The sequence below is a fragment of the Diceros bicornis genome, chromosome 33, assembly GCF_020826845.1.
Source record: "Diceros bicornis minor isolate mBicDic1 chromosome 33, mDicBic1.mat.cur, whole genome shotgun sequence".
Lineage (NCBI taxonomy): Eukaryota > Metazoa > Chordata > Mammalia > Perissodactyla > Rhinocerotidae > Diceros > Diceros bicornis.
Window position 1 is genome coordinate 7,675,203 of NC_080772.1, and position 19,225 is coordinate 7,694,427.

At 34.9% G+C, this 19,225-nt stretch overlaps 1 protein-coding gene across 4 annotated transcripts in view; it reads right to left on the minus strand.

Annotated features, from left to right (window-relative positions):
* Window positions 1–19,225, minus strand: part of ATP6V1H (ATPase H+ transporting V1 subunit H) — a 119,920-nt gene that overhangs the window by 57,641 nt on the left and 43,054 nt on the right. For all 4 annotated transcript variants that reach the window (XM_058528701.1, XM_058528700.1, XM_058528698.1 and 1 more), the window contains 2 exons: window positions 8,534–8,712; window positions 6,043–6,168 (listed from right to left, as the gene is read on the minus strand). In XM_058528701.1, coding sequence (XP_058384684.1) covers window positions 6,043–6,168; window positions 8,534–8,712 — 305 coding nt within the window. The remainder of the gene's footprint in view (window positions 1–6,042; window positions 6,169–8,533; window positions 8,713–19,225) is intronic.

A 19,225-nucleotide genomic window follows, 5' to 3' on the forward strand; every position in this document is an offset into this window, starting at 1 on the left:
GGAACAGAAAAAAGAATTCAAGAAGAATTTGCATAGTAGAGATTCTAGGGAGGATAATTAGGCAAGAAAAAGAAATAAAAGGCATCCACATTGGAAAGTGAGACGTAAAACTCGCTATTCACAGATGACATGATCTTGTATATAGAAAACAAAAAGGAATCAGTAAGAAAAACTACTAAAACTAATAAAAAGACCTCAGAGAGACTGCAGAATATAAGAGCAATACACAAAAATCAATTGTATTTCTATAAACTTGCAATGAACAATTGAAAACGAAGTTAAGAAAACAGTTGAATTTACAATGGCATGAAAAGGAAGTCAAATTTAGAATCAAATTAAGCAAAAAAATGCAAAACATATACTCTGAAAACTACAGAACACTATTGAAAAGAAATTAAACATAATCTAAATAAATGGGAAAGCATCCCCTATTCATGGATCTGAACACTGAATATTAAAATGGCAATACTCCCCAAATTGATTTACAGCTTCTGTCACAATCCCTTATAGAATACTAACTGGCTTCTTTGTAGAATTTAACAAGGTGATTCTAAAATTCATATGAAATGGCAAGGGACCCAGAATAGCCAAAACCATCTTGAAAAAGAAAAACAGGCTTTCAGTTTCCAGCTCAACATGTCAAGAGCTTGAAAGTCCATCACTCCTGTCCTCACAAGAAGAAAAAGCTAAACAAATTGAAAATCAACACCTCTTCTTAGATTCAACAGAGAACTGAGGTCCCAGGGCAAACCACCATCCCACAAGCTAGAGAGAGAGACAAATACAGAGACTCAGGGCTAATTGGGAGCAGAAGCTGCTGCTGGACCCACCAACTAAAAGAAATACTTAAAGGGTAATTGACTAATTGCTGGAAACTGAGCAAGGACCAGCTTGAAAGATAAAAACTTCTAGAGGCCCAGCCATATGAAGGTCCCCACGGTGCCACTCAAGGAGAAAAAGATAATATGAAGAGGTGTATATCTGTTAAAGAAATTGAATCAATAATTAATAACCTTCCAAAACAGAAAGCAACAGGCCCAGATGGTTTCATTAGCAAATTCTACCAAACATTTAAGGAGGAAATGATATCAATTCTCTACAATTTCTTCCATAAAATCGAAGCAGGGGAACACTTCCTAACTCATTCTATCAAGCCAGCATTACCGTAACACAAAATCAAACAAAGACATCACAAGAAAGGAAAATTACAGACAATGTCTCTCATGAACATAGATGCAAACAAAATATTAGCAAATCAAATCTAACAATATATAAAAAGAATTATGTACCATGACCAAGTCAGATTTATTCCAGGTATGCAAAGCCAGCTCAACATGTGAGAATATATGAATGTAACTCATCACATCAACAGGCCAAGAATGAAAATCACACAATCTTATCAATAGATGCAGAAAAATCATTCAACAAAATTCAACACCCATTAACGACAAAAATTCTCTGCAAACTAAGAACAGATGAAACTTAACTTGACAAAGAACATTTACAAAAAACCTACAGCTAACATCATATTTAATGGTGAGAAATTAGAAGCTTTCCTGATAAGATCAGAAACAAGGCAAGAATTTCCCTTCACCACTCCTTTTCAACATCATACTGGAAGTACTCGCTGATGCAATACGACAAGAAAAGGAAATAAAAGGCATACGGATTGGGAAGAAAAAAATAAAACTGTCTTTATTTGCAGATGACACCATGGTCTAAGGAGAAATTCAAAAAAATAAATTTAAAAACTCCTTGAATTAATAAGCAATTATAACAAGGTTGCAGGATACATGGTTAATATACAAAAATCAATCACTTTCTCATATACCAGCAATGAACAAACTGAATTTGAAATTCAGAACATAATACCATTTACTTAGCACCCCCCAAAAAATGAAATACTTAGGTATAAATCTAACAAAATATATACAAGATCTATATAAAGAAAACTACAGAACTCTGATGAAAGAAATCAAAGCAGAACTAAATAAATGGAGAGAGATTCCATGTTCATGAATAGGAAGACTCAATACTGTCAAGATGTCAGTTCTTCTCAACCTGATCTACAGATTCAATGCAATCTCAACCAAAATCTCAGCAAGTTATTTTGTGGATATCGACAAGTTGATTCTAAAGTTTATATGGAGAAACAAAAGATCTGAACAAACAACACTGGAGAAGAACAAAGTCAGAGAACTGACACTACATGACTTCAAGATTTACTATAAAGCTACAGTAATTAACATAGTATGGTACTGGTCAAAGAATAGCCAAATAGATCAATGGAACAGAATAGAGAGTCCAGAAACAGACAACACAAATACAGTCAATGAATCTTCGACGAAGGAGCAAAAGCCATAGAACAGAGCAAAGTCTTTTCAACAAATGGTGCTGGAATAACTGCATATCCACATGCAAAAAAGTAAATGTAGATACAAACTTCACATCCTTCACAAAAATAAATTCAAAATAAATCATAGATCTAAATGAAAAAGACAAAACTATAAAACTTCTAGAAAATAACAGGAGAAAATCTAGGCAACCTTGGGTATGGCAATGACTTTTTAGATACAACAACATGGCACAATCCATGAAAGAAAACACTGATAAGCTGGACATCATTAAGATTAAAAAATTCTGCTCTGTGAGACACTGTGAAGGGAATGAAAAGACAAGCCCAGTGATGGAGAGAAAATATTTGCAAAGCACATATCTGATAAAGGACTTCTATCCAAAACATACAAAGCACTCTTAAAACTCAACAATAATAAAACAAACAACTAAATTTAAAAATGGTTAAAAGACCTGACCAGATACCTCATCAAAGAAGACAGACAAGATGGCAAATAAGCATATGAAAAGATGACCAACATCATATGTCATCAGGGAATTGCAAATTAATATGACAGTGAGATACCACTACACACCTATTAGAATGGCCAAAATCCTGAACACTGACAATACCAAGTGCTAACAAGGAGGCAGAGCAACAGGCACTCTCATTCATCACCAGTGGGAATGCAAAACAGTACTGTCACTTTGGAAAACAGTTTGGCAGTTTCTTACAAAACTAAACATAGTCTTACCATACAATCCAGCAACTATGCTCCCTTGGTATTTACCCAAATGAGCTGAATACTTATGTCCACACAAAATCCTGTACACAGATGTTTACAGCAACTTTATTCATAATTGCCAAAACTTTGAAGCAACCAAAATGTCCTTCAATGGATAACAAATTATGGTACAGCCATACAATGGAATATTCAGCAATAAAAAGAACTGAGCTATCAAGGCACCAAAAAACATGGAGGAACCCTAAATGTATCTTGTTAAGGGAAAGAAACCAGTCTGAAAGGTTACATACTGTTTGATTCCAACTATACGACATTCTGGAAAAGGGAAAACTATAGAGATAGTAAAAAGATCAATGGTTGCCAGGGGCTCAGAGAAAGAGGGAGGAAGGGAGAAATGAAGAGGTGGAACATAGGGAATTTTTAGGGCAGTCAAACTGTATGATACTGTAACGGGAGATACATGATATTATGCATTTGTCAAAACCCACAGAATGTATAACACAGAATGAACTGTACAACAGAAAGCATCAACCCTAATGTAAACTATGGACTTCAGTTAAAAATAATGTATAAATATTGGTTCATCAATTGTAACAAATGTACCACAGTAATGAAAGACGTTAAAAATAGGGAAAGCTGTGCCTAGTAGGGGAAGAGAGGGTATATGAGAACTCGCTGTACTTTCCCCTCAATTTTTCTGTATAACTAAAATTATTCTAAAAATTATTCTAAAAATTAAAGTTTATTAATTTTAAAAGTTACAGTAAGGTGTATATACAGTAATTCTTGCACTGTTTGTAACAGCAAAATCTGGCAACAATATTAAATATCTATCATTAAGGGACTGATTAAATAAATTAAGATCCACTCAAAACAAAAAGAAAATGGAAGACTCATGCTTCTGGATTTCAAAACATACTATAAAGCAACAGTAATCAAGACAGCGTGGCACTGGTATCAGGACAGTCATATAGACCAATAGAACAGAACTAAGGGTCCAGAAATAAACCCATGTGTTCATAGTAATTGATTTTCAGTAAGAATGCCAAGACTATTCAATGGGGAAAGAACAGTCTTTTCAACAAATGTTACTGGGACAACTGGATAGCCACATGCAAAAGAATGAAGGTGGACCCTTACCTCACATCATATAAAAAATTAACTCAAAATGGATCAAAGACCTAATGCTAAAACTATAAAAATACTACAGAACACACAGGAGTAAATCTTCACAACCTTAAGTTTTGGCAGTGGATTCTTAGGTATGACACCAAAAGCATGAGGAACCAAAGAAAAAATAAATTGGACTTCAACAAAATTTTAAAATGTTTGTGCTTCAAAGGACATTATCAGGAAAGTGAGAAGATAACCCAAAAAATGGGAGATAATATTTGCAAATCATATATTTGATCAGGGACTTGTATCCAAAATATATAAAGAACTCTCACAACTATATAATAAAAAGACAATCCAATTAAAAAATGAACCAAGAATCTGAACAGACATTTCTCCAAAAAATACATAAAATGGCCAATAAGCACATGAAAAGATACTTGACATCATTAGCCATCAAGGAAATAAAAACCAAAACCACAATGAGATAGCACTTCACACTCATAAGATGGCTAGAATCAAAAAGCCAGACAATACCAAGTGTTGACAAGGATGTGGAGAAATCAGAACCCTTATACACTGTTGATGGGACTATAAAATTGTATAGCCACTTTGAAAAACAATCTAGCAGTTCCTCAAATAGTTAAACATGGAGTCACCATATGATTCAACAATTCTACTCCTAAGTATCTACCCAAGCAAGAGAAATAAAAACATATGTTCACACAAGAACTTGTACATGACTGTTCATTACTGGCATTTTTAATAATAACTCAAATGTCCATCAACTGACGAGTGGATAAATAAAATGCAACATATCAATATAATGGAATATTATTCAACCATAAAAAGGAATAAAGAACTGATAAATGCTACAACATGAACGAAACTTGAACACATTATGGTAAATGAAAGAAGCCAGTCATGAAAGGACAAATACTATATGATTACATTTATATGAAATTTTCATAATAAGCAAACCCACAGAGACAGAAAGCAAATTAGTGGTTGCTTAGGGTTGGGTGGATGAGTGGATAGAGAAGTGATAGCTAAAGGATACAGGATTTCTTTCTGAAGTGATGAAAATGTTCTAAAATTGACTGTGTTGATGGTTACACGTTTGTGAATCTACTAAAAACCAGTGATTTGTACACTTTAAATGGGTGAATTGTGTGGTATGTGATTTATATCTCAATAAAAAAGACAGACACTTGCATATATTTGGTCATCCTATTATGACAAAACGAACTCTGGAAAGCAGTACGGAAAGTGTTACTTTCAACAAAGGGTGCTGGTTCAATTAGATATCCATGTAATGAAAAAAATGAACCTGACTCCTACTTTATACCTTACCCAAAAACCAATTCCAGATGGAATGGAGACCTAACTGCAAGATGCTAAACAATAAAGGTTCTAGCAGATAACATAGAAATATATCTTCATCACCTTGGGTAGGCAAAAACTTCTTAACTAGGACACAAAAAAAGCACTAGCCACAAAGGAAAAGATTAATAAACTGAGCTATGTTGAAATTAAAGAGTAAAAAGGCATGTGACAGAGTAGGAGAAAATAGCTGTGATGAATATATATGACAAAGAATTCATGTTCAAAATACATATAGAACTCTTATAAAATAAAATAAAAAAATACTTGAACAGGCATTTCTCCTGGAAAAAAAAAGATATCCAAATGGCCAATAAGCACAAGAAAAGGTGTTCAACCACATTAGTGAGCAAGAAAATACAAATTAAAACTATAGAATACCTAAAATTTTAAAAAGAGTGACAAAATGTGTTCGTGAGGAAGTGGAACAAGGGTATTAGGGTGTAAACTGGAACTGAAAACTTACTTCAAGAGCTCATAATTCTTCTCATTTAACCTCACAGCATTTTCTCTCCAAAACTTCTCAGATTTGTGCACAGGACTCCATTCCAATCTTCCAGATTTAAGTTCTGAACTGTATTCATCAAAAGAGCTATAAAAATTTTTAAAGAATTTCAAAGTTTATAAGAATCTGAGATACTCCAAAATTAAGCAAAATAAAACATCTTCACTGATGATTTAACTACAAAGACTGACCATCCATTACAGATTAACAAACTACCACTAAACAAAGTGTAAAAAGCTTAAATCTTTAATAAACCATGTGAAATTTATTCAGGGTTCTAAAGTCCAATACGTCTGTAAAATCTGAATGCTCGTCACGAAATATTAAAAGGGGCACTTGCTTTCAAAATCCTTACCCTAATATATACATAAATGTATATCAGGAAAATATCTGACAATCTAGCAGAGTTTCTACCACGCCACTTAAAATATCATATTTGCCAGACCACTAGATACATTAATGTAAATTTATGAAAACCTATAATATTTTAACATAAAATAAAATAGTATATTCTAATACTATGATACTATATAAATGTCATAAACTACGATACTGCATTACAAAAACAAAAACACACATATTGGTACAATATTTTAAAATATGATTACCAACAATGTAATTCATTAATTGAATTAATTTATTATAGATTAATTAAAAACAAAAACCTCTGTACATGTAACAAAATGTAATGCACTTTAATTCAAAAATGATTCACTATGTATCAAGTAATTTAATTAGTCCAAGCCTCATATTTTTAAATTTTAATGTAATTAGCCAGTGGAAAACAGTGACAGGACATGCTTGGACTTTCTTTCAACCAAAAATCTAAAAAACAAGTAGCCATTTAATACTGATCAATAATTTAGTATAACCAGGAGTTACTGGTTAAGTCGATCAGAGTGTCCTGCTGAATCAAGAGTAATTTATTTTAACGTAAGACCAGTTAGTATAAGAAGTAAACATGTATCATTTAACATTAACATTGTGAAGCTGAACAGCAGAAAGAGAGACAAATCTCTTTCAACTGCACCCATCGCCCTATCAGCTTTATGTAAATAGCAATATTTTTCAAATTACCAAATTCAACATGAAAACTCAGTAAGTAATAATAATTGGCTAACATGGATTAAATGCTTTGGAAAGCTAATTATCACTAATCTTATTTATTTTCATAAAGGGTCTTAAACCATTATTGCAGAAGAATTAAAGATATTTTTTTAAATAGAATTTATAAAAACTGCAAGCCTACTGCTGGCCTATTATTACAATCAACTTATTCATATTTGAAATTATAGAAAGACAAAAATCATTTGCCTCCCTCCACGAAACTCCATTACAAACCACCGATGTGGGTGATACCCCCATCTCTATAAAAGCTTTTGGGCCTTGGGATTACGGGCTGCACTGAATTATCTGCTAAATACATTTCTGGAACACATCCTAAAGGCACTTGCTGGACACTTAAAACCTCACAACAAATCCTACAAGGTTAGAATTTTTATTAGTATTTTACCAAAAAGAAAACTGAGACTTTAAAGTATCAAGAAGCTTATTCAAGGCCACACATGGAGAAAGTAGCCAAACAATCCAAAGTGCAGTCAGTCGCGCTCTCAAATCCAATCTACCTACAGAGAACGATCTATTTCTAGAGTAACTCTCTTTTAAAAATGTATCAGTAGTTTAAAAACAAACAATACATGAGTCAATGGGGAAGATCATCAAGATATTATTAAACAAAAAAGAACAAGGTCCAGAAAAATGCGTAGGACCCTGTGTGTGTGTGTCCAGAAAAATATGTAGGACCGTGTGTGTGCGCATGCGAGTGCGCATGCGAGTGCGCACGCGCGTGCGCACATGCACCTGGGGGAGGGGGATTAGGAGGCTTTTTTGGAAGAAAACACAAGAAACCAGACAGGGGTGAGACTAGGTAGGGAAATGGGGGAAGTGACATGGAGTTTCTTCTGTACTGTGTAAGGGGTTTTTTTTTCCTTTACCGCGTGTATACCATTTGCTTAATTTTTAATATAAAAAACAAATAATACAATAGAACTACAAAAAAGCAGGAAAAAAATTCTCTTCCCATATATGGGCAAACTTCCTCCACAAATTAAAAACCACTGCTGCTTAAAAAAGATTCTAAACCAGGAGGAGACTCTGAAGGGGTTCCAGGGTGGCACCAATGTCCTGTGGGAGGACAGCCAGGCAGGTCTTAGACACAGAGAACGGCGGGAATCTCTCCAAATGAGAAGAGATAACACACACCTCTGACCAACTGTTGCTATGGTGATGAGCCAGTTTTTCCATATTCTCCAATTTTTAATAGAAGACATAATGTTTTAGTGAAATCTTCTGAGTTTATAGTTAGTAAGAGATTTAGATTTCCTTAAAATACTAGGCAAATCAAACAAAGCCCAATGTATCCACCGTGTGAGAACTAAAAAGAATAACATACCTAAGATCCTGGACACTCTCACCAAGTTTTTCCAAAAGAAATTTTATATCTTCACTGATATCTTCATCATCGTATTTCTGCTGTTCCAAGTTCTCCAACTGTTTCAGAACTTTGCACTGAATCATAGCCAGAGCATACTCTTGGCGAGTTTCTCTTTCAGTTGATTTTTCTAAAAAGTTCTGGATTAAACAAACATATAATGAGAAACTACATAATTTGTTCTGTGATGTTCTCAGACCTCTGCACTTCCTTTTACACTCTCTCTCCTCCTGTTATTCTCAGGGTAACTATCACCGTGAAGTGGATGACTGTATCGCAAATCCTTACTTCTTTCCTGAGCATCTGTCCCATTTCAGAAGCATACTTCTGATTCCTTCTTACCTACTGGCTTACTAAACATTTAAAATTATTGACCCAGACAAGCCTCAAAATACTGAACATGTTTACAATTAAATACATCACAATCCTTTCTCACAGCCCTGCTCATGAGCACACCACAGTGAAGTCTCCATGCGCCAGCCACCTAGAGCACTTGGGATACTAAAAGAACGCTGCTTCAACTCTCTCTAGTTTCCAGTCAGTCACCTTTTTTCCCCTCCAATCAACCTATAAGTGCACAAAGGACAGCAATAACAATTATCAGAACAATTTTCTGACATTCAGGCAAATTCCCGATTTTTCTATTTTTAAGAGTACTTATGAAAACAGCAAAAGAATCTAAGTATTTATAAAGATAAACTTTTCATTAAATTAACCAATAGTTCTGAGCAAGGACCCTGCTCAGGTCTAGAGACAAGAACAAACAAGCTCTCAAGAAAACTACCTTCGTCAAGTTATCAATTTCCCACCCCAGAAAAAATCCTGTAATAAGAATTAATTCCAAATCAACTGTACCAAAATTTGAGATTTTTTATTTATTTTTGCAAGCAAGTTATACTCCTAATAATTATGCTGAATAAATGCAGAAGGAGATTTAGCTTAGCATATGGAAATTAATGAGATCAATCTTTATCAAAATTCCAATACCATTTTTCACAGAAATAGAAAAAACAATCTTAAAATTTGTATGAAACCACAAGAGACCTCGAATAGCCAAAGCAATCTTGAGAAAGAAGAACAAAGCTGGAGACATCACACTTCCTGATTTCAAACTGAACTACAAAGCTATCAGTAATCAAAACAGTGTGGTCCTGGCATAAAATAGATACACAGTCCAATAGAACAGAATAGAGCCCAAACATAAACCCCCACGTATACGATCAACTAATATTTGACAAGGGAGCCAAGAATACTCAATAAGGAAAAGTCTCTTCAATAAATGGCATTAGGAAAACTGAATAACCACATGCACAAAAATGAAATTAGACCCCTATCTTACATCATTCAATAAATTAACTCAAAATGGATTAAAGACTCAAAAGACCTGAACCTGTCAAACTCCTAGAAGAAAAGGAAAAAGCTCCTTGCCATTGGTCTTGACAACGATATTTTGGATATGACACCAAAAGCACAGGCAACGAAAGCAAAAATCAACAAGTCGAGCTACATCAAACTAAAACACTTCGGCACAACAAAAGAAACAATAAACAAAATGAAAAGGCATCCTATGGAACGGGAGAAAATATTTGTAAACCATATATCTGACAAGGAGTTAATATCCAAAATATATAAAGAACTCATACAACTTAATAACAAAAAAACAAACATTAAAAAATGGGCAGAGGATCAGAATGGATATTTTTTCAAAGACGACATACAAATGGCCAACAGGTACATGAAAATATGCTCAACATCACTAATCATCAGGGACATGCAAATCAAAACCACAATGAAATATCACCTCACACTTGCTAGGATGGCTATTATCAAAAAACAAAGATAAGTGAGGTTGTGGAGAAAAGGGAACACTTGTACACTGTTGGTGGAATGTAAACTGGTGCAGCCACTATGGAAAACAATATGGAGTTTCCTCAAAAAATTAAAAATAGACCTACCATATGATCTAGTAATTCCATTTCTGGGTATTTATCCAAAGGAAATGAAAACAGGATACTGAAGCGATATCTGCACTCCTGTGATTACTGCAGCCTTATTCGCAATAGCCAAGACGTGGAAACAATCTAATTGTCCACCAAGAGAAGAATGGATAAAGAAAATGGGATACCCACACACACAATGGAATATTATTTAGCCATAAAAAATAAGGAAATCTTGCCATTTGCAACAACATGGATGGACCTTGAGGGTATTACACCAAGTGAAATAAGTCAGACAGAGAAAGACAAATACCATATGATCTCACCCATATGTGGGACCTAAAAAAAAATTAATAAAAAAACCCCTCATAAATACAGAGAACAGATTGGAGGTTGCCAGAGGCAGTGGGTGGGGAGCGGGCAAAATGGTTGAAGATGGGCAAAAGGTACAAACTTCCAGTTGTAAAACAAATAAGTCCTGGGATGTAATGTACAGCATGGTGACTATAGTTAATAACACTGTATTGTATATTTGAAAGTTGCTATAAGAGTAAATCTTAAAAGTTCCCATCACAAGAAAAAAAAATTTGTAACTATTTATGGGGATGGACATTAATTAACTAGACTTACTGTGATGATCATTTCATACTATATACAAATATCAAACCACTATGTTGCACATCTGAAATTAATATAATGTTAAATATCAATTATATCTCAATTAAAAGAAAAGAACAAAAGTAAAATAAAACTTTATAGATACTGAAAACTAAGATAATTGGTCACTAGCAGACATGAAGTAGAAGATATGCTAAAACAGGGTTGGATAAACTTTTTCTAAAAAAGGGCCAAATAGTAAATATTTTAGGCTTTGAGGTTTTGTCACAGCTATTCAATTCTGCCATTATAGTGCAAAAGCAGCCATACAAAATATATAAAACAAATGAGCATAGCACTGTTCCAATAAAGCTTTATTTACAAAGACAGGTGGTGGGCCAGATTTGGCCTATGAGCTGCTATAGTTTGCTGAGCCCTGGGCTAAAGGAAATTCTTTCTGCAGGTGACGGGAAATGATACCACCAAGTGGAAAGCTCAATCTTCAAGGAAAGAAAGAACTGCAGACTCGGCAAATAGCTGGATAAATATAAAAGACTATTTTTCCCTCAACTTCCATAATATATATGACTGTTTAAACAAAGAGACAGAACACTGTATTACAGAGTTTATAGCATATGTAGATATTATATAATACGACAACTATTGCATAAAAAAGGGGAAACAGACCTATATGATTTCAGGTTCTTACATTTTACATAAGATAATACACTATTAACTTTAAGAATAATGGAAAAAATTAAGGATGCATATTGTGACACCAAAACAACCTTTAAGAAATAAAATACTACAAAAAAGAACACTTAAAAAGCCAATAGAAAAATTAAAATGAAATTCTAAAAAGGATTAACCCAAGAAAAGGCAGGAATGGAAGACAGAAGAACAAAAAACAGATGAGACAAACAGAAAACAAACAGTAGAATGGTAGACTTAAATCCAACTGCACCAATAATTACTTTAAATGCCAGTGAACTAAACAGTCCAATTAAGAGGCAGATATTACTATAATAGATAAAAATTCAAGACCCAAGTACATGTTGTCTTAAAAAAACACAAACTTTAAATATAAGACACAAATAGGATGAAATTAAAAGATGGAAAACCATAAACATAAGAAAGCTGACATGTTTGTATTAATTTCAAATAAGCAGATATCAAGACAGAGTGCTACCAATAATAAAAAAGGACATTTCACAATGATTCAAGGGCCATTCCTCAGGAAAATGTAACATACATAAATGTATTAATAACAGATTCAAAATACATGAAGCACAAATTGGCAGAACTGAATGGAGAAACAGACAAATCCACAATAACAGCTGGCGATTTTAACAACTCTCTGCCTCTCGGCAGTTGATAGAACCACTAAACAAAAAATCAGTACACAGAGGATCTGACTGACACTATCAACCACCCTGATTTAATTGACATTTATAGAACACTATACGTCTGCAAAAAACATATTCTTCTAAAGTGCACATGGTACATTCACCATGATAGACCATAAGAGGAGCCATAAAACAAGCCTCAAATTTCCAAGAATTGAAACCACATAGAAACTGTTCTCTGACCATAATGGACTTCAACTGAAGACCTTACACTGTGGGGAGCCCTACATTCTGATAACCTCTCCTTTTACGAAACTCTTCCCTCCTCCTTTGCTTTTGTGACATTTTACTTACTATTCTACCAAATTTTCTCTGTGATCTTTTCCAGCTAATTTGCTTATTACTATCTCTTCTAACTTCAATAACATATCAAAGCTCTTTTGTTCATATGATCCTTTGTTATTTTCACTATATATTTGTTGACTGAAGAGTTAAACTTCATATTTAAGATATTATCATAACTAATGGTTTCAACTATAACCTAAACACAGTCAATATAACTAATATACAACAGCTCTATGGTATTCTGAAACCACCGCTCCTCTCAATTCTCCAAGATAACAGTAATTCAAAACTTAGTCATATTTGATTCTCTCCTTTTCTTCAACCCTATGTCAAATCAATGTCTTATCTATTTTTCCTTCAAAATATGTTTTAATTTCATCTCTCCATCCCATTATAAAGAATGAAAAGCTTATGAAAATACTTAAGAAACTGAATTTGCCAGAAACAAACCTATATAATCCGGCAGCAGTGTACTCTTTAAAGCCTAAAACTCAGGGGCTGGCCCCATGGCATAGCGGTTAAGCACGTGTACTCAGCTGCCGGCGGCCCGGGTTTGGATCCCGGGAGTGCACAGATGCACCACTTGTCAGGCCATGCTGTGGTGGTCTGACATAAAGTGGAGGAAGATGGGCAGAGATGTTAGCTCAGGGCCAACCTTTCTCGGCAAAAAGAGGAGGATTGGCGTGGATGTTAGCTCAGGGCTGATCTTCCTCACACAAAAAAATAAAGTCTAAAACTCAATGGCATCTTCACTTCAACAAAATTACAAGTGTAAATATCATTTTGGCCTTTGTCCAAGTAATGGTGTGGAGGGATCTTGACTTCACTAAGAACAAGGTGGAATCAAATGACAATTCAGATCTTTCCTTCCCAAAAACTGCTAGCCTTGTAAAATACATATTACAGCAGTGCTTCTCAAACCATCTGTGGCAAAGACTAGTCTTGTTTTTTAACTTCCAATCAGTCATGAACAAATACTTTTGATAAACATACTTATAGAGGTAATGAAAATGAATTTCTGGAAAAATACAAAGACATGCAGAATACAAGCTCAAATTTTATATTATTAAATTCGACAGACATAAAAGCATTCTGTCAAATTTTTGTAAGTTTCTAAACTAAATGATTACTCTCCCTTTCTGTACTTATCCTTGCAGGCTGCTAACCTACAGTTCCCAGCACTGCACTGACATGCGAACCACACTTGAAGTAGCACTGTATTAAAGGACTCACTCCAAGATTTAAAAAGACTCAGTCTTACTAGACCTCATCCAAACCTGGTATCTAATGAGCAAGATAGATAAATTCCTGAAATAAGGAATGAGGGATGAATTTAGGAATAAAATTTCTTGATAGCAATACTTCCATGCCAAAGCAGTGGGCAATACAGTCCCCATACACTCACACTAGAGCGGGCCTCTTTGAAAGGGTTATGACTGTGAAAGGCCCGCACAGGAAGATGTACATATGTGCATGTCTGTGTGTGTCTATGTGCTTGGGTATGAATTAAACACCATGATTAATATAGCTAATAAAAATCCAAATTCAAGTTGGTGGTATTTCTTTCTAAGCCTTTCTGCTAAAAACTATACAGCTATAAAAATATAATTTATCTTATTACCTGACATATTATGTAGGCTCTTGACTAAGCAGAGCCAAAAAAAAGAAATAAAACTCACAACAGATATAAAACTCTAGACAACAAATATGATCTTCAATGTCTTTCTCCATCACACAGCCTCAAAACATTCTAGTTTATTTCAGGAACTAAAGATTGACAAATCAATTTGACCAATAGAATAACATTTGCAGAGACCCGGAGTTCAGCACCTGCTATGAATAAGTGAGAGTGACATTTTCAAAAATAAAATTCACCCAGCCAAATGGAAAAAAAAATTATAATTAGCAGCTGCTAGATTTCTTCAGCTCACAGCAGCTCAGCAAGCTTGCTCAAGCCTTCAGCATAAAAATTTCCTTCCTGAGTTTCAGAATGTGGGAAAAAATATATAACTAGACTATTCTCAAAGAACTTCATCAGTGAAATCACTTTTAAAGGTTATAAGAATTAGAGAATGATAAAGAAAAAAAAGGACACATCATTTTTTTTTTTAAGAAATTTTTATTTATTTATTCTTTTTTGTGTGAGGAAGATCAGCTCTGAGCTAACATCCACGCCAATCCTCCTCTTTTTGCTGAGGAAGACTGGCCCTGAGCTAACATCTGTGCCGATCTTCCTCCACTTTATGTGGGACGCCACCACAGCATGGCCTGACAAGCGGCGTGTCGGTGGGCGCCCGGGATCCAAACCCGGGCCGCCAGCAGCGGAGCGAGTGCACTTAACCGCTATGCCATGGGGCCGGCCCTGACACATCATTTTTTTCCGCTTATTTGATGGTCTAAATCAAATGGCTTTACTATGTCCTTACCAATGGCTCAATTTTACCTCAGTTGTGTAAATCAAAGTTGTGGATGTCTAAAGACATTCTTCTGATTTTGAGCCCTCTTCTGATTTTCAACCTAACAATTGTATTGTCCCAAATTTAGCACAGGAGAGTCCAAAAAACTAATATTCTGCCAAGAGACTGAGTCTATTTTAAATAATCTGAAATCCAAATTAGACAACACAAGTCCAGAAATTAGCATATTTTCCACGCATTGTGGGTAAACAATTGAAACAGTTAATAAAGTTGAAACAAGATTTTTAAATCATGCTAAATATTAGTAAAATATTCATGCTGCCTCTTTGAAATCAAACAGAACAGCACTGGATCTTTGCTTAGGTTCAACATTAACGTAGCAAGAATGCAATTTACAGAGGTAGGGGATTTAAAAGGCAAACTGCTGGGGCCAGCCCAACGGTGTAGCAGTTAAGTGCGTGCGAGCCGCTTCGGCGGCCCAGGGTTCCCAGGTTTGCATCCCGGGTTCGCAACGACGCACCGCTTGTCAAGCCATGCTCTGGTGGCATCCCATATAAAGTAGAGGAAGAGGGGCAGAGATGTTAGCCCAGGGCCAATCTCCCTTGGCAAAAAAAAAAAAAAAAAAAAAAAGGCAAACTGCTATTATTCTATGGAGAGAAAAGGCAGGGAAATAAATACAGATTGAATATTTACTATTGCCAGGCACTTCATCTGTTATCTCATTGAATCCTTACCCAATCTTGAAGTGAGTTAGGTATTATTAACCACCTTTCACAGACGGAGAAATTAACCATGAGATTTCAAGCCCCTCTCCCAACAATCGAGTGCTGGAATTCACACCCAGATCTGTCCACTCCAGAGCCTACACTCTTTCTAATATACCATACTGAAAGGAAAATTAGCAAAGAGTGTCCTTCTCAAATTTCTATAAAAAGTAAATAATCAATCTAGAGACTTCCCAAATCAGATCAAAAGAAAAACTAAGAATCTCAGTCTGGCTCTAAGCTTCTTGTGACTTTTTGTGCTTTGTATATTGTAAACATTCTTCATGGCGACTTCATGAAGTCACTCCATCAAAGAAAAAAATTTAAAGAAAATACAAAGTCCCTGAGAAAAAGCATCTTGTCATACTCATCCTTCCATACCCCCAGTAACACATTGCCTGCCACATAACTGATCTTCAGTAAACATCTGATGCATTGATAAGTGAAGAGACAATCCATGAATGAGGTGGGGGGAGGAAGGAAGAGAAAGAGGAAGAGGAAAAGGAAAAGAAAAGGGAGGGAGAGAAAGACGGGGGGAGAGCTCAAAGGTAGGATTCAACTAAAATCAACTAACACCTCTCTTCTATTATATAACAATAATAGAGATACCTGCTTCCAATGATCCTTTTATTTTATATAATAATGATCTAAAACGAAAATCAATGGAAGGGAGGAGAAACTATGCAGGAAAAAATACTAAGCAAGGTCTGTGGGAAGAGCAGATAGAACAGCTACCATATAAATTATGTTTAAAGCAGCTTACGCCGAGCTTTGGATTAAATCTCAATCCATTACTATAAATTACTAGTATATGATTTCTTCCTAGAAACTCAGAGCATTTACTATATTATCTAAACAATACTTATAAAAAACCGTGTAAGTTGATCAAAACAGAGGAAAAAAGACACAAGCATAAAGATATAGTCTTTGAAACAACAGAGCAGCTAAAATAAGACCCTGACTTCAACAGCAGCTCTCTTTCCCACACCTATATTTTACCTCAAACAAATAAGTTACCTTATTAACAAATTATCAAAAGAAATAATTTTATGATCAATGTTTACAATCTTCAACATTTGGAAAAATAGATATTTTAACTTAAAAAAATATAACTAACATACAGAAAAGGATAGGTAGACATAAACTGAAAAAATACTATTTACTTCCATGTTAATTACTTAGGCAACTGTTGATCTATTTCCCAGAAGTAAAAGTCATACAAAGAAAAAAAAACAGTAATAATTCAAGACATCTTTCTAGGACAATCTAATTGCAAAGACATCGAGTCAAGGGTGATTATCTTTCCTAACAGTTTAGTGATGATAAAATATATCTTATTTTCTGAAAAGAGTTTTCATGCCAACTTTATGAACAGCTTCCAATTTAGAAAAAGGTTCCTGCACTAACAGAAAATAGGGACTCTCTCTCTGTAGTCTTGCTTTCTGCAATGTGTTTTGTTAAAAGGATTACTTTAATAAACTTCTAATACATCAATAATCTTAACATACTCATGAAAACTAGATGTAGGAGACTTTGAGGTAAGTTCATTCTCAATGTACAATTTCTGTAGCTCCAAGCAATTAGATTTTCTGTCATGGAATTTTATCATCATACTTTTAAATATAGGAACCAAACAAAGCAGCCAAAAATTTGAAAAGGAATTTAACTCAGTCAATAAAGAAACCAATACAAATATCAGTAAATCCAATACCACTACCCTACTGTCATAGAAGGTTTTTCTACTTTTATTTCAGTGTTTTTGTTCAGTCCCTCACACGGTCACAAATACTGAGGGCCTACTATGCGCCAAGTATTCATTTAGCCCACATTTATCGTCTCAAAAGGCATTATCATATGAGCATATATGAAGTCCAATGACAAACTTAAAAAACAGATGATATTACTCTCATCAGACACACGAACAAAGTTGAAGCATGGAGAAGCTAAGCAACTTCCCAAAGGCACAGAGGCCAGCCCAAGAGGAGAGCGAACGTGACTTCCTCTGTGCCTGCCGGGCACACACACTAGCAACCTGTGGGCACACACTCTTTGTAGTAACTGATGCCAGGCATGATCTGACCAAATTGTGAAGAGACGAGAATTCAGAGACTCCCTCTAACTATTCAGCTTTTCAGTGCCCACTGTAATTCATCCAGAGTTGACACCCCATGTAGGAAGGGAACAAAGATTATAAATTACAGGTATTAAAATATCAACAGGCTTCCATATCTAGAAGTGAGCCTACGTTTAATTTATACTTTTTTCTTAATATTTTTCTATCTTATTTTTTAACCATAAGACCATATTATTTTCATAAATAAGAAAAAGATCAAACTATTTCCATTTTCTTAAATGATAGGTACTTAATTTTGAATAGAAGAATTTAATAAAATAAAGGCTCCTGTGATTATAGTACAACAGAAAGGCGGAAAGACAAGAAAGAAACTCAAGACAAAGACAAATAGAATAGGAGCTTTAAGCCTTCAGAAAATAAAAATATCGAAAAGATGTAATACATATTCAACCATAGTGAATAAAATTTAAAGAGGAATCAGCTCGTACTCATGCTCCATCAGAGTAGGCACAGTACACAATAAAGTAGCAAAAGTAGATCTGACAGAGTCTTGTTGGAAGGCACTGGGCTTTGGTGGGTGATGTCCATGAGTACAAACAGAAGTTAGGGTGAGTCAGTAACAAGATGGCTGAAAGATTTGTGTTGGCCCCACTAGTTCAACGTCCAGAGTGGTAATAATGATCAGCAAAGCAAAAGCCCCATTTTACAGAGCAAGTCTGTTCCTTCAGAAAGGAAATGGCCACAAATACCAGTATTGTATATTCAAGAGCCAGATTTACATGCTCCATTTATTCCCTTAACATTCACTCAGGGTAGGGGGGCAATAATCAATCCTACAAGAACAAATTAATGACAATTCCAGAAGGTCCTTTCTTCACTTGTTAACATTTATCAACCTCTCTCCACCTTTGTACTTCTAAAACACTTCTATGCATCCTTCAAAAACCTCTTGAAAGCCTTCTCCTCTCTGAAGCTTTTCCTAGAACCCCCTATTCTTACCCTCCGCCTCCTTTATATTACTTTTACTCTTGCACATTACTTATTGCATCACATTGACATTATTTATTTACATATTCTGTCTTCACTGAACTACAAGCCTTTCAATATCAAGCTATATCTTAGGCACTGGTGTTCCCTATGATTAGCATAATGCCTGGAATATAAAAGGGACTC